The sequence below is a fragment of the Hippoglossus stenolepis genome, chromosome 9 (genome assembly GCF_022539355.2).
Source record: "Hippoglossus stenolepis isolate QCI-W04-F060 chromosome 9, HSTE1.2, whole genome shotgun sequence".
In the NCBI taxonomy this organism is placed as follows: Eukaryota; Metazoa; Chordata; class Actinopteri; order Pleuronectiformes; family Pleuronectidae; genus Hippoglossus; species Hippoglossus stenolepis.
This window is the reverse complement of record NC_061491.1, coordinates 3,749,637-3,766,141: the sequence shown is the minus strand read 5'-3', so window position 1 is coordinate 3,766,141 and position 16,505 is coordinate 3,749,637. Positions and strand designations below refer to the sequence as shown.

General features: G+C 41.0%; 1 protein-coding gene across 2 annotated transcripts; it reads left to right on the top strand.

Moving 5' to 3' along the window:
- Nucleotides 1-210: 210 nt before the first annotated feature.
- On the top strand, nucleotides 211-6,186 carry LOC118114599 (leukocyte surface antigen CD53). 2 transcript variants are annotated; one of them, XM_035165129.2, is made up of 8 exons: nucleotides 211-850; nucleotides 1,491-1,545; nucleotides 2,119-2,307; nucleotides 2,616-2,690; nucleotides 3,250-3,360; nucleotides 3,476-3,583; nucleotides 4,255-4,338; nucleotides 5,015-6,186. In XM_035165129.2, exons 2-8 carry the CDS (start codon nucleotides 1,531-1,533, stop codon nucleotides 5,081-5,083), a joined length of 651 nt encoding a protein of 216 aa, XP_035021020.2. In that variant the 5' UTR covers nucleotides 211-850; nucleotides 1,491-1,530; the 3' UTR covers nucleotides 5,084-6,186. The 2 variants fall into 2 exon arrangements, with proteins under 2 accessions (XP_035021020.2, XP_035021019.2); XM_035165128.2 differs by having other exon boundaries at nucleotides 213-850; nucleotides 1,491-1,593.
- Nucleotides 6,187-16,505: the final 10,319 nt, after the last annotated feature.

Genomic DNA, 16,505 nt, shown 5'->3' with positions numbered 1-16,505 from the left:
AATGGGGGGTGGGTATTTAGTTATGATGCTTAGGCTAAGGAGATAGGGGATGCCAATCAGTGTCCTCACAAAGAGTGTGTGCACGTACATGCAACATAAACATTGATATTCTCAGGACCAGTTGACCACATTGGGACCAAAGCCTGGTCCTAATGAGGCAAAACGTCATTTCTGAGGTCCTGGTTAAGGTTTGGATTAGGCCTGAACTCGTCATGGTTCAGGTTAAAGGGTCAAATAAAGCTTTTAAACCTGTGTGTGTGCGCTGCAATGCAGTGCAGTTACACAACAGCAGAGAAAATATACATTCTTCAAAAGGCCATACAGTTGAATGTAAAACTGTTTAAACTCAAACTGAACATTATAACCTTCATAAAGGAGGATTTACAGCAGGACTAGATTAGTTTCAACAAGCTGTAGACTGATTGTGTACTGTTTGTGTACAGCGGCGTCAGATTTAGAGCTTTCACTTTATCGAGTTGCAGATTTAATTGTAAATGCATCAAATGGCCATTTTTTCATTCAACATGTGTTTTGAGAACTTCTTTTAGTTAAGTAATGTGTTAAAAATGCTTGAGTGTTCAACCGGAGGAAGGGAAGGAGTTGGACGAACTGGTGCAAGAAGTTCATGTTGATATTTGGTTCCTGACACTGACTCTGCTATTGCCAGGGGTGGACGCCCCTCCTCTTCACTGTTGATAGACGGAGCTCTCAGTTGTCTTTCCTCCTCCCTTTTATTTCTCTTCCTCCTCATGCCTGTCTGTCGTCACTGAACACGGAATGGTGGGGACAGCACCAAAATACTGCTCACGGCATCTGTCACTGAAGTATTGCAAGATACGGTGTGGTTAAGGTAAGTCCTCAGGATATTCCCCACATTTTTTTCTATATCATGGGTAAATGGGTTTCAGGAGTTCCTCACTGTTATGACAGTAATAATTTATAAATGTCTGTATAAGAGTGTAAACACTGGCTGTATTTGTGAAGAACAACACAAAAAAACAAAGACAAGGAAGGAAATCAGTTCAGAGTTACTTCAAATGTGTTACACAATATCAATAATGCATTAAGGCTTCGTTATGTTTTAAATGAGCCATATGAGTTTATTATAGAAATATAGATTCTCAAACTTACAACTGACATTAAATCAAACTATAAAATGAACTGAATATTTAAGGTGACTGCAGAAAATGTAAACTGTTAATGACAAGCTGCTTAAATGAAACATTCTTGGATATTCAGGTACAAACTTGTAAAATGGTCCATGTGGAGATAAGAGCAGGGTAATAATGATTAACTGGAGTCGGAATAGGTCACAAGTGTCCATTGTGCCTCATGGCTGAGTGTTTTCATATCAAACAGTGGTGTCCTGTAAACACTGCCACCAAGAGGAGAAGCAGTCCCACTTGTTTTTAACAAGTCTATCAGCCTCACTGCCACGTGCTCTACACTGTGTTTTAATAAACATCTCGTCCACTTATCTTCTCTTTCAGATTTCAAATCTCCTCTGACAGTGGAGGATTATCAGCGAAGATGAATCACTCCTGTGTAAACTGCTTGAAAACTATGTTGATCACTCTCCACTTTCTCTGCTGGGTAGGTGGGTGAGGACCTGTGTGCACTGCAGCCATAACACTGACAAACTGCTGTCATGCCTCCTTAAAGCAAAGGATGTAAAGTCCTTAATGTGAGCTGTCAAATCGGATATTGTTATTCAGATTTTGTATGATATCCCAATAAGGACAACTGTGTATTATGAATAAAATATTATATTCTTATTTCTCTTCTATTATAATAAACTCAATTACTTCATTTTGCCTTTAATGTTGAAGAGAACTTTTGTGTCACAGGTAAAGATCTTGCACACTTTTAAAGTGTACTTCTGCGATATATTACGTCCTTTAAGTTGGTGACTCTTGAGTAATAGCAGCAGAGGGCATGATATCCTGGCTGAATGACTAAAAGATGTTGTCTTGTGGAAATGAAATGAATCCGGATTAGAATTGAAACACTCAGTGGTATGGATTCGTGGTCATCCTGGCCTCTAGTGTAGAATCCCAGTGTGTGTATGTAAATCCAGAATGATGATGTGAGGTGTCTTCTCTCTCCTCTGTGCTGGAGCTGTGCGGTGCCTTCGTGGTGGCTTTCGGAGAATACCAGATGATGAACTCCAGGTTCGCCTCCCTCGTCACCAGCTTCTGGCCCATCTACCCCGCCAACACTCTGGTGGTCACTGGCACCATCGTTACGTGTGTGTGTTATCTAGGCATGTTGGGAAGCATGAAGGAGAACCGCTGCATGCTCATCAGTGTGAGTATGAAATAAGTCATTAGTCACATATCAATGTGTCTATAAGTAAGCATTTTACTTTATTGCATCAAAATGATGATCGCCTGATTGTTACTCAAAATTCCAGATTCTTGTCATATGCAGAGTAAAAACAGGCGTGAAACCGTCCAATGAATATCTCACTTAACTAGTCCTGCAATGGCAACAGAAATAAGGATTAAACATGAAAATAGAGATATAACGTCTGCGTTGCCAACCTCAAGTTTAAATACTAAACGACAGCACAGATTATTCAATCTCACTCACGTTTGAACCTGATTTGATTTCAGTTTTTCTTCCTGCTGTTTATTCTGCTGCTGGTGGAGCTGGCCATGGCCTGTGTGTTCTTCGTCTATAGCAGAGAGGTAGGAGGGATTTCATGTACGTACAGCCTATAGAAAAATACTATATGGGTTTATTTTTAGGTACTGCTTTGATTGATACAGTAATGTCAACACTACGACCTAAAACAGTGTGGTCGACTGTATATCATCACATGAGAGTTGATAACCAGCCAGCGACATGGCTCTGGGGATGGAATTCACCGACACAACCGGACAAAACCACTGGAGGAATTTCCAGAAAAGCTTTTACCGACATTCGTGGTTGTGAATTTTTCATCAATGACTCTGTACATTCAGTCAGTGAAAAGCATCAGAGCGGCGATGCCTTCCCTGCACTTACTGTTTTTATCCCAATCAGCCAGGGCTAGATCTCAGTGGATATATCATCTGTCAAACTGTGATGAGCTTCAGGACAGAGGCGTGCAAGTCTACACTGCTCATGGTACTCTGGCTTTGCACACACTGCCGCTGGTCTCCCTGCCCACACATGCTGCTGTCAAACCGGAGGCCATTGTCTCAGAAGTCCATCAGGCAGCAGCACATCACAGGTAATAACGTACATCCTGTCTCTGTTGTTCAGATTGACTCATACTTTGAGAAAGACCTGATGCAAAGCCTGGAGATCTACAGGCAGTCCAGTCCAGAGGGAAACAAGACCATTCAAGAGGATTTTGACGCTGTGCAGCACCTGGTAAATAATTCACTACATCTCTGTCATAGTCTTTTAGTCATTAGGAGTTTTAGTCTTCACTTTGCCCTTTCAAAATAAACTATCTTCATTCCATTGAGGTGTGTTGTCTGTACAGTTTAGGTGCTGTGGAGTTCATGGTGTGTCTGACTGGAAGGGGAATATCCCAATCTCCTGTTGTGTCAAGGACCCCTGCAGCATCCCCATCCAAACGTACTGGCAAGAGGTAACCCATACCCCGTCTCAAGCCCTGTACCGACAAACTGAGAATGAGCTCTTTGAGTATGAGCTTTGAGCCGGGCTGTACTTAGTTATTTGAGAAATACATTTGCAACTGCTATTAGAAAAAAGAGAGTAAAAAACAACTCTTCCTTCTATTCTGATGGCTGCTTCGAACTGAGCCAGAATAACTTCTGTTCAGTCTTCAACAAACTATTTGTTTGAGAATGATCACTGAGGGGTGTGTGCATGCAGCCCCCTCCAGCTTCCTGTTCTCTAGTCATTTACTTCCCATGATGTTCTGGTGCTGCTGCAGGCCATAAATACAAGAGACCCACACCAGTCTTTGCAGCGCACATCAAATATACAGTATATCTCTCTATTGTATACTGAATATTGCATATTCTATTCTTTGGCATTACCTCATGTGGTCACTTCCACCACATGAAGCTGGATACATCAGACTCCAGTCTCTAAGTTGTCCTCCAGAGGCAAGGGACGACCTGGACGGGTCACCATTGTATCACAGGGCCAACATATAGAGACAAACAACTATTCACTCTCACATTCACATCTACGGACTCTGCACCTTTTCTGAACTATGGGATTCCAGCCGAATGGCAAACCTTCGTTAAAGCTATATAAATAAAGAACGACTGTGCAAATTTTGTCTTTCAGGGTTGTCTCCTCAAATTGACGGACTGGTTTGCAAGACACTATCTGAACACAGCCGCTGGTGTTGTCACTATGTTTATCATGCAGGTACAGTTCATTCAGCCATACAGTACATTCTTCTCCTTATTATAAGACCTGATTTAAACTTTGAGACATACTGCACTTTATATTTCATATATCCCAGTACATGCTGTCCCAGCAGTTGCTGTCCAGCTGTTCTACAGTTCAATTCTGCATTTTACAATGATACAACTGATTACATGTGTAGGAGACAAGCTTTATTGGGGCAACCTGTGACATGCGGTCCTGCATGTGCATGCCCAGTGTTGACAGGGTGTTTTAGATTGACAATGCGGTTTTCAAAGTAAAACGTAGAAGTATTGATGAAGCCTTTGGCTTCTTCACAATGGGAGGAAGTGGATACACGTCATCCATCTTTATAAACACTGTGGCAACGTGTTAGCAAACAGTTGAGACATTAGAATTCATTGGGAGCAATGTTTCTAGGCACATGTTTAATCTAGATCCAGAAAACCCCCCACGACTGTGAGTTCATCAAAGTTACAACAGTAAACTGAAGAGTTTTTTCTTTGCCCAGTGACTAATTCTGTTCTGTAAACTAGTATAACTGTTTGATTACTCGTACTTTACACCAGAACAATGTACGTTAGATTCTTCTCTGTTTGTTTTATTATCTTTCATATATTTTTGTCTTTAGTGTTTTTGCTGTTTGATACTAAACTATATTTTTCTTTATTCACAGTTTATCTGTCTGTGTATCACCATCCCTGTCTTTTGCCGCTTCAGTCAACATGGACTGGGTTACCAGTAAAAAAAGGGATTCAATAAATGATATCTGCAATGTACAGTGACTTTCTGCATGTTAACATGTTGCCTTTCCCTGTATAAACTTGACTATAAACTTGTATAAAATTAAAGTTAGCCAACAGAAGAAACTGCTATCTCTCCGACCAGGAATAAATCAAGAGGATGGCTGCTAATTATCACTTTTAATTTTGGCATATTAGCTGACAGACCATCAAATGTGTTATGGATAACGTCGACACCTCCTCTCCCTGGTATATTGGACTTAAATAAAATATTGGACAAAAAAACATGATCATTATTTTACCCATTATTATTTGTAGGGTTTCTAACATTTTCTCCGGAGTCAAATTTGCTATAACACACAAAAGAGTCTCGCCTGTTTTTTTATTTTTATTTTTTTTCACTTTCACGTTTTGTGTGAGTGGACCCCCCTGCAAGCCTATCTCAACTATCAGTCGATTAATTATCAAATGTTTATTTATTATTTATTAAACAAAATGTTAAGGTTCTTTTCTGGAAAGTGTTGGACGCAATTCACTGCTCCTGGGTCTGGGTGAGACTGTAAATTTAATAATTAATTTCCGTACCTTTTTCCGGCCCCTTTCCAGTGTTAACCCAGCCCCAGATGCAGTCTGCAGGCGTCCCTCTACCAGCCCCACGTTGGGCGCCATATGTTGAAGGGAGTTCTCATGAAGAACACACAGAGGCAGTATTTCAGTGGAAGGATTGGTTTATTAGAACGTGCTACAGCTTTTATACTCTTTGATAAACAATATTGCTGCTAGTTCTGACATGTGCATGTGAATGCCACATTTCCTGTAACTGCTCATTAGTGTGTATGTGAGGGACTTTCTCATTGTCGAGCCTATTGTGTGTGCGCCCCTGTATGTATGTCTTTTGTGCATATAGGGTTACAACTGAGGATTGGTATTTCCTGTGCTACAGCCAAATTTGATCAACAGAACAGTTATATAACTAGTCATAGAACACTGGTCATTTAGAGGTCAAGTTACACATAACGTCATTTGTTTTAGGAATTGAAAAATAAGTAAGTTAAACGTGAGTATTCTTTGACTCTGCACAATAAACCACAAATGCTGATTCAAACATCTGAGTCGTTTTTGTTCGTGTGATATTTCTTCCTGTGTAAGCAAGTCTTACTTTTAGAACACATCTTCAGTAGAGCTGATCTTTAGCTTCCAAGAACTACTTCATAGCTAATGTCTGCCATGGGGAGTGTTACATGTGGGAAATTCCGTAAACTCTGCTGAGTCAATGTTGTAAAATATGAACAACATTGTCATTCATGGGCTTCTTTCTCATGACAAGTGGTTGTTTTCCGCCTAATGAGACTTATCATGTGAAAGCAGTGTTACATTGTCTGGAGGTTTGCTGTGGTGGCTGGAAAGACAGCCATTAATTCAGCCCCTGCTGGGTGGCTGGCTACTGGTGTCTCTATAGGAACTTTGTGTGTATGCTTCCTCTGCCGGTGTGCATTGCTTTTAAGTGTGCGACAGTAAATAATCTAAGCAGTTAACTTACTGAACTAAATACTGATGAAATATTTTGGGTGGTTATGTATGTGTTTGAGTGGATTTTTTAAAGTTTTTGGGCTGGAAACCGTGTATCTGACAACACTGTCTAAGTCTGGAATAAATTTCTCCTTAGACAATAAATATGCATAGATCATCAATGTAGCATGTCTTTTAATACCACCCAGTCTACTCCAGTCTATTAGATGCGAGACTTGCAATGTGCAATGAGCTTCCACTCTTTGAGCTCACGTTGCAGGACGCAGTTACAGCCTGAGGCAGAGTGAAGGACTTGATAATGACGCTGATTATTTGAAAGCTTCTCCTGATAGGCCACTTGTGGCTGGATTTATATCTATGTCACAGCAACAAAATCAAAAATCAACAAAGTCCCCGTGTGTTGTGATATCAGGCCTGATTGATGTCCCTGCTGATTTCTCCTGAGATGTTTTCACAAACACCCCCACACCCTTCGCCATAGGCCAGACTCAAAGTGTGTTGTTGCACAGTGACATTTAATATCTGACATGTTTGACGCATATCTCTTAATCTTGTAGCACAGCTGGGACAGGGAGAAATGTGCTGAAGGGAAATAACACCAGTTATGACTGCGGGAGAATTGTTATACACCTTTAAATGGGGCCATTAAAAGTAAATGGGGCCATTACAAATTTAAAGACTGTCCCTTCATTGTGGCCAATAATTATTCTAAAAGATTTACAGAAAAACTGGGAGGGCTAAACCCCATTAGAAACCCACCTGGTCAACAGAGAAAAAAAGCTTGAACCATATTCATCCTATATTCATCTTCACGCTGCTGTTGTGTGCACATGAAACATCTGCTTTCAGATTACTCCACAGATTTTTTTTGAAGTTTTTGTGCTACAAGTCTGTCAAATTCCCAAAACAACAGAATGTCAGCTGTAGTGTTGGCGAAATAAATGTTCCCTTCCTCGTTGTGAGTGCTGTAGATTTACATCTCGGAGAGCAGACGTTTCATACGTGCGCGAGAAGAGCTGAAGCTGAAACACAGGACAACTGTCCAAGTAATATCTGTCATGGTGTCTGAATTTGGACCCAGGCACAGACCACAGAGAATGTTAAACACATTTACTATAATTGACCAGAGAGAATCCTGAGAGTCCAACAGAGTGAAGGTGGAGAGGTGAGCAAAAAAAGGTGAGTTTTTTGAGGCAGGTGAGTTTTGGGGCAGGCAGTAGTGGCTGCAGGTGAGTAGAACTTGAAGACACAGAGGGACAAAGTAAAACCACACAAAAACTCAGCAGGACTCCAAGAATCAAAGAATACAGACACTAAGTCAGCCTTAGCGTGTGTAGCTCTGTGGTGAACTGACTAACTGGCAGAGAATGGACAGCAGCACTGAGTTTATATAGACCCTGCTCTTGAGTAAAGAGAAGAAAAAAACACATCATTCAACTCTATTTTCACTTAACGTAACATTTAAGTGGAAACAAATTCTACAGACACTTGCTTGATTTAGACATTTCCACATAAATGCTGAAATTATGTAACAGTTCTGAAGCCAATTGTCCCAACTCCTTCCTACATTCTACAATACGCTGCATGCACACAAACTAATATACCATCACATATCACTAGAGCATGGCTAAATTGTTCCATGCAAAACTACATGTTCAGCCTAAGTTTACGTAAATAACCACAGAAGAAATCAGGTCCTAATCCTGGAGCAGTCCACCTGATATGATCTGCTAGCATGACTTGAGGGATGCTGATGACGGACTGAAAAAGGGGATTGCACGCTGTGTCCAGTACTGACAGGATGAACAACCTGAGAGACGTCAGTCTACAAAACATCACCGAAGAGAGCAGTGTGATCAGCAGCTGGACCAAGAGGGGGAGCTACAGACCTCTGATACTTTCTGTCTACTCCCAGCCACTCTTCTCTGTTTGAGTCCGAGCCAATGACCATTTGGCCAATCGTAAGCTGTTATTTATCACGAGAAAAAAAAATCTGGCTTTAACACAAATACAAATTTTCTAAAAGAGCTACCAACACGCAGATTTCGGGAAGATACTCAGTATTTATAAAGTGGACTATTTCAGTCAGTCAACACTACTTCATTTTTTTAAAGGATGACTAGAGGACTGACACTGCTCAACAAAATGAAGGCCACCTGGACAGTCTGTGGTGGTACTTGGCATTGTCGAATACACAATACACACTGTCCCATAGGTGCTAAATTGGATTTAGGTCAGTCAATGGTGTCAATGCCTTCATCATCCAGGAACTGCCTACACACTCTGGCCACAGGAGGCCAGGCATTGTCCTGCACCAGGAGGAACCCAGGGCCCACTGCACCAGTGTAAGGTCTGGCAGTCGCTCCTAGGATTTCATCCCGGTACCTTACAGCAATCAGGGCACCGTGGCTATGACATGAAGGACTGTGCAACCTTCCTTTCACGCCTGTCACATGTGCTCAGTGTGAACCTGCTCTCATCTGTGAAGGGAACGGGGGCGTCGGGCCCTCATGGAGTCTGTTTCTGACAGTTTGGTCAGAAACATGCACACCAGTAGCCTGCTGGAGGTCATTTTGTAAGGCTCTGACAGCGTTCCTCCTGTTCCAGATATCGGTCCTGCTGCTGGGTTGATGCCCTTCTACAGCCCTGTCTCCTTGTGTAACTGCCGGTCTCCTGGTGTCTCCTCCATGCTCTTGAGACTGTGCTGGGAGACACCTTCTTGTGACTGCACGTATGGATGTGCAATCCTGGAGGAGCTGGACTACCTGTGCAACCTGATTGGGCTGCAGGTACCGCCTCATGCTACCAGTAGTGACAAGGACACTAGCGGAACACAAAACTAGAGAGGAATGAGTCAGGGAGGAGAAGGAGAGAGCTGTGGCCAGCACATGTAAAACCATTACCTTTTTGGGGGGTTGTCTTGATTTTGCTTGAAATTGATTCGCAATCACTTGTGCTTCCTAAATGGACAGATTGATATCAAGTTTAACTTGGTGTTATACCTTAATTTTTGAGCAGTGTAATTGAAATAGGTTTTCTTGTCATAGCCTATACTGTTGTAATTAGTTCCTTGATACCTCCTGTGTTTAGCTCATCAGCCTCCAGGCTCTAGGAAAAGATTGACATTGTTTCATAGGTTGCACCATGAGTCTGTTGTGTCTGGTTAGTGTGTTAACAACTACAACCTTTGTCGGTGTCTTTACAGCTTGCTGGAAAAGCTCAATATGATGGAGCTGAAGAACAGGAGACCAGCCACCCCCTCAGGGAGCATCAAACCACAAATCTGGATTCCTGTTTCTGTTCTTAACAGCTGATAATATTTGGTGTGAATGCAGCACAAGGAGATAGGTTGTGCTTCACAGGGTTAGAGGTTACTACTGTAGCCTGTAATGTTAATTCATAAACTAATTTGACTTTCAGTGTTGACTTATCTGATCAGGGGCAAGTGTAAAATCTGCCTTTAAAAATTAAAGCTATCTGTTGTTTTGACTGGGTATCTGCCTTTCCTCCTTCATCCCATCTCTCCAGCTGATGATGATAAGGAAGCGTGCTCTTCCTCCTGTGATGAGATCAAACAGTGCAGCATTACACTGATTGAATCGGAGCAGAACAGGAAGTCCTCGAGGAGAGCCAGGAGGACGGTGGCTCAGACAACACAGTGGATGTAATGAGGTTAATGAAATAAACAGGTAAACAGCAGGAGTATTCTGCTTGTTTGATCATCAGTCATGAGTAGTATCATCGCCCAATCCACAGTGACCCAAATCTGTGGCCCACTTCATCTAATAACCATAAACGATTTGCAGTGAGTATAAAAAAACCACTCAATTGAATTTTCTACTTTAGATTGAAAAACTTTCACAGTAATTTCTAAGAGATCCTTTTATTTTTATGTTAAAGTGAATTTATTCAAATTAGCCTGTGTGGAATTTATATGAATTATTATGGAGGCTTTACTGTGGCTTCATGTCCAGTTACATTTATTCTAGTGCTGTGCTTGAGTATAATTTTGAGGTATTCTTTTCATGATATGCTTCTTCTACTGCTTCACACATTAAGGTAAATATTTATTCTGCAGAACATTTACTTTTACTTTGATACACAAAGTTCCTTATTTTTAATTTGATATATAAATTTGATATATAAAACCTAATTTAAATGGGATTCAAAAAAGGGTCTAACCCTTTCCTGTAATATAGTATTTTTACAATGCTGCAATGGTGCTTTTAGATAGATAGATTTTTTATTGTCAATGTGCATCATTACACAATAACATTTAGCTTCGTAGCAGTCCACTTAGCAGCATATATGTATGAATTGTGTATAGTGTAAACAAAGCTTGAAACAGCCTGCCTGCAGAGCATGAATGGTACTTTAGGTGGAAGCCTTGTGCAGCAGATTGTAAGAAAACTGCTTCATGTCAGCCTGGTGCCAGGTAACTGTTGACACCAAGAGAAAAACACTCACTGCACAGGCAACCTTGTCTGCTGGCTTGTATACTAATATATACTGCAGCTCATATGTAATGTATGTGTAGTGAAAGTCAAACATTTTCACACATTTGCTGTACACACGACGTAAAGAAAGCTCCATACTCTCCTCCGACACATTCACTACCCTCCACTTGGACACATTATTGATTTAATCTGTGTTTGTGGTGTTTTCAAATGGTCTTTTAAATCTGGTGTTTTTCATCCCAATTGCAGCACTACCTTCGCTCCTCCTGGGTTTTTCCATTTTCCACGTAAAACAAAGCAGGTCACACGGACAGGTAGGTCAGTGCACAGCTGAAGCTGTGATTCGCTCTGGCTTCAGCACACATGCTTATGTACTGTTGTGGGGAAACTGTGCCAGTCGCTCCCCCAAGACATGAGGCATGTGGAGACAAGGCACGTTTCTCCACAGGAAACTCCATCATTGTGCCGAATGACCTGTTCGCCCATCACAGCCTGCTTTATATGGTAAATGGTTTGTATTTATATAGCGCTTTTCTAGTCTTGATGACCACTCAAAGCTCTTTACAGTACAGTTTTACATTCACCCACACATTCATACAGTGCATCTATTAGCAGCACTTTTGTTGTTCTATAAGGGGCAATTCAGGGTTCAGCATCTTGCCCAAGGACACTTCGGCAATCGAACTGCCGACCTTCAGGTTGGAGGACGACCACTCTACCCCTCAGCCACAGCCGCCCATGCCCCCATCTTCTTTAATTAAATTGTCACTATAAAAAACGATTAATATTTATTCTTCTCTCGTTCTCATTGCAGTAACATCAGTTTTTTTCTTTTTACCTCTTACTTATTGGAGGACTATTTCACTATAATCTGTTTGAGTCTTCTCTGGCTGTAAGGCTGACCTACTCAACCCGCTGTCGCCTCGTTCGGCCGTCTTTGCTTTTGCAATGTGTTGCTGATGCTGCTCTGCTGTCAATCAGCTGTCACTTCTTTATTACAGTGTATAATAAATTCTCGGCATCAAATGCACTTCACAAGACTATAGGGTCGTGCTTATTTTCCACAGCGTGTATTTGTTGGTAACAACCAAGCATTTTCCTTCCACGGTAGTTTAATGTGTGGGACCATATAGTTTGTGTGTAACATTGTGAAAAGCATTTTTGATGCATGGACCTTGAGATAGGATGTAAACTTGATATTGTTCCTGGTTTTAACCTTTAGCTTTAAGTCTTTAGACTAGTGATTTGACCAGTTGATACATTTTTATCATGTTTTGAAAGCGATGCAGTGATGCCCCGATCCTGTTATTAGGAATCAGAAGCCATTTGAACATACCTGCAAAGTGAAATGGCTTTTATTTGCTGTCACCTGGAGCCATGTTCTGAATACAAGCGGTGACTTTATTTTTGAGGAGCTGTTATTTTTGTGTTCCTCTGCACAGCTTGTTTGCTGTAGCCTCATATTAATCATACAGATGTGAGAGTGATATTAATCATCTCACACATAACTCTCAGCAAGAAAGTGACTTTCTTTCATGAAATGTGAATATATTCTTTTACGAATAAATCTGTCTGAATGAGTTGTAAACGAGGCCAAATTGTATTAAAAACTGCTTTATAATAAAACAGAGTCGATTTACTGGGATCCATTGGGAGGCAGCGGTCTGTGCTCTGCCATGAAGATAAAAGTGCACAGACATACTTAGAAAGCAGAGGGAAAATATACTGCACGGTCAGTGGAGGATTATTAAGGTCTGTTATTGGTGCAGGTTGCAGCAGGACATCAGTGAATGTATGGTAATTCTGCAGGATTTACATAGTAATAGGTCGTCTCATTCTCTAGATGCAGGGAGAGTTCAGCCAATGGCTGATCACTGGTCTAATAGAAAACAAGTAAACACTTCAGACATTTTTCTTCTGAGTGTGCAGTCTCTTGTGTAGCCCCTGATGATCTCTGGAGCTCAAGATAAGAGGCATCTGTCTTTGAACAGCAACAATATTTGGAACAGCACTGGAGTTTTATTTCCAGATGAAACGATGATGTGAGGGATACAAGTTGTTTTTAGCGTGAATAATCTCTCTGCTAATTACAGATAAGTTATGGATAATTAATGAGCGGAGAGGATCATCTTGGCTTGGTGGATTTGAATTCTGTTTGAAGTTGACTCAAATGTTGTCATTTTTATCTTAAAGTTTTAACAAGCAGCGCTGCACTGGATTCATTTGAAATCACATACAGTATACTTCATATCAAAATGCATTATAGCAACAACACAACTAAGTGGTAGTATGTGGAGCCAAGGTCACAGAAGGCCGGTGATAAGATGAAGGAATTCAGGAGTGATACAATGTTAAAACCAGTTAGCTGTGTGTCCGTGTGTGTGTGTGTTCATGGACAGAGGATGGGGGAACAATTCTTGAACCGCTGTACACTGTATGTAGGTTATACACACATATGACATAATAATGAGCCTGCTTTAGCTAAGTTATCCACATTGTCTAGCTTTTAGCTACGACTCGTCTTTTCAACAGAAATGTCGTATTAAGTAAGACTTCTTGCCACCGGAGTTTCCTGACTGTCAGAACACAGTCACCCTGAGACATTTGAACCACCAGCACAGGCGGCAAGTGCTGATGACAGCCGGAGCTAAACCGGCCCTCAGGAGAGAGGTGGTCCCAAGTCGTTCGAACCACTGGCACAGGCTCTGGTCCAAGCCAGCGGTTCATACGGAGTGTGTGTGTGTGTGTGGATGGAGGACGTCTCTGTTGATGGGGTGATCTACGGGTGTAGTTTCAGTATATATTTGAAAATGAGCACAGCTTTCCAGATTCCCACTCACCAGTGGTCATTGGTCATCGGGAGCCACACATCTTTGATTAGAAGGTGTTCAAATATAGTGTATACAAATGTCATGAAGACACTTCTTCTATTTAAGCATTGGCCCTGAAAGGTGCAGGACAGTTTGAAACACTGGTTGGTGTTACTAGTTTGACCCATAAATGTCAATTTCTTTCATAAATTTGAAAATAAATGTGATATTGAAACCTGCATTTCTATAGTTCAAAGTCATATAATTTAGTTTACAGCTCAAAACACATAAGTGTGCAGTATCACTTACATTTTTATATTAGTAGTAGTTTACTAATATATTTATTATTTTTACATATATACATTTTTAAAAGTTTGAATATTTTAACAGCAACTGTAGAACAGTTCCATTAATCTGCTGATTGTAGCTCCTCACATTTATCTTAGTCTGAGTCGTCCAAGCCTTTGATTAGTTTGCTCAGTCACATGTGAGTTGGAAAAGAAAAAGTGATGCTGAGAAGCTGATGAAGTTTCTGTTCCAATGGCTCCACATACTCACTCGCACAGTTTGGCATTTGCTAAGTCCTTGAGGACTGAATGTTGGAGGGCTCTGTCACTGACGTCCTGAGCCCTTTCTTCACACTTTCTACAAGTCTGCAACGCTGCTGATTTTGCTCAAGCAAAAAACCCACAATGCTGAGCACTGTGATGTTAAAACTGCAATGAGGGGGAATTTTGCATCTTAAAATAAGAAAAATAAATCATGGAAGGAGCTTGAAAGATGGCCTTCTCTAGACAGATTTGACCTGTGTCATTTGGGGTTTTTATTGAAATCATGAAGGTGTCATTTTGCATTTCCTTTTGTGTTTTATTTATTTTTGTTCTGCGTCACCCTCTTGTGCGGCATGTATCTAAAAACAGCATCACAAACATGTGATGGGGGCCATGCGTGTAGCATGGCCACCATCACCACAGGCTCTCACACCTTCTGACTGGTGTCCAGTTAATTAGGATGTAGCACCTTGACACGCAGGTTTAGCATCACTGCTACATTTCACAGAGAGGCTGCAGAGTGATGAAAGACAGTGAGCAGCTGCTGTGACACATTTTGTTTTTATTCAACATGATCAAGTAACAGCAGCTGTGCTTCTCCCCTCCTGTGCTGCAGGGATGTTGAACACATACCTGAACAAAAAGTCGATGAAACCATCATTATCATTGATGGTGAAGTGTGCAGGTTTTGAATTCCCCACTATTTACAACTTAAATAGTGGGGACTAGGCTCCAAAACTCTTTAACTGTGATTTGAAAATGAAATACATGATAAACACACTTTAAACAGCAAGAAAAATAAACATTTTATCTGAGTTGTTTGTTTGCACATATATAAGTACCTCAACAAATAACTTCTATCTATCTATCTATCTATCTATCTATCTATCTATCTATCTATCTATCCATCCATCCATCCATCTATCAGCATATTCACTACTTTTGCACAAAATTCTCAGCGGGAAAAGCTCTCACAATTTCCCAATGGGGTTAAAACAGTGTATTTGAGTGTATTTCTGTGTCCCATCTTAGTTCTGCACTGGGCTGGGTACCTGGAGTTAACCTGCAGACATTCAGTGTAACAGTCAATTTACATATTCATGTTAATTAATAGTTAATGGTAAAAATGAACTAGGTGTGGCTCAGCTGACGGTAAAACAAACATGAGAATGATTTTGTCAGGCAGATTAAAAAACAGAGAAGCAAACTCTTCTGGGAGTCAGTCGCCTCTTCTCAGTGGGTTTGGTGTAAAAGACACATTAATGATATTTAATTTTGTTCCTCTCAGTTGTCAGAGTGAAGCGTGTTGACCCAGTGCTCTTTAAGAGCATGAAGACTCCACTCATCACCACAATGATTCACACACTAATTGATTCACAACGATATGTGAACTCCTATTGTCGACTTGTGATGTATTTAAATATAGAAACTAACAAACAAAACCAACACTGTAGTAATATATTAGAATCATGAATCATTTATTTATATTCAGAAAAACACACAGGTAAATGTTATACATATATTATTGTATTATATTATTATATACATTTTTATATTATTGGTTAGAGGTGGGCATTGAGGGTTTGTGTTGGGGAGTAGGAAAGGGGTGAGGGGTGAGAGAGTAGGGAGTGTAGGAGGGGAGGAGTAGGGAGTGGGTGGGTTAAGAAGGGATGAAGGGTACAAGGTTTCAGGGCAAATGTCCCCTCTCATTCCTCTCTTCTTTGGAGGATAATCTGTCTCTTGTTTCACGAGTTCATCTTGGTCCTCCATCTTCGATGTCTCCAGCTGCTCCACCTTGCTCCTCCACTTCCTCTTTACGCTGTCCAGCTCGGAGGCGAGGTACGACTTGGTAGAAGCTTGTCTTTTCCTGATTTCCTTTTTCACCAGCTCCTCCTTATGTTTGACTTCGTCCTGGAGCTTTGTGTGTTCACCTTTTAGTTTGTGAACTTGCTCCTTCAGAGTCTCATTTTCTTTTTCGACGGCCTCCACCTTACTGCTGCTCACTCCCTCAGTCTGAGTCATCTCCTGCCGCAGCCTTGCCTCCTGTGTCTCTGCCTGACTTTTGTTCACCTCCTT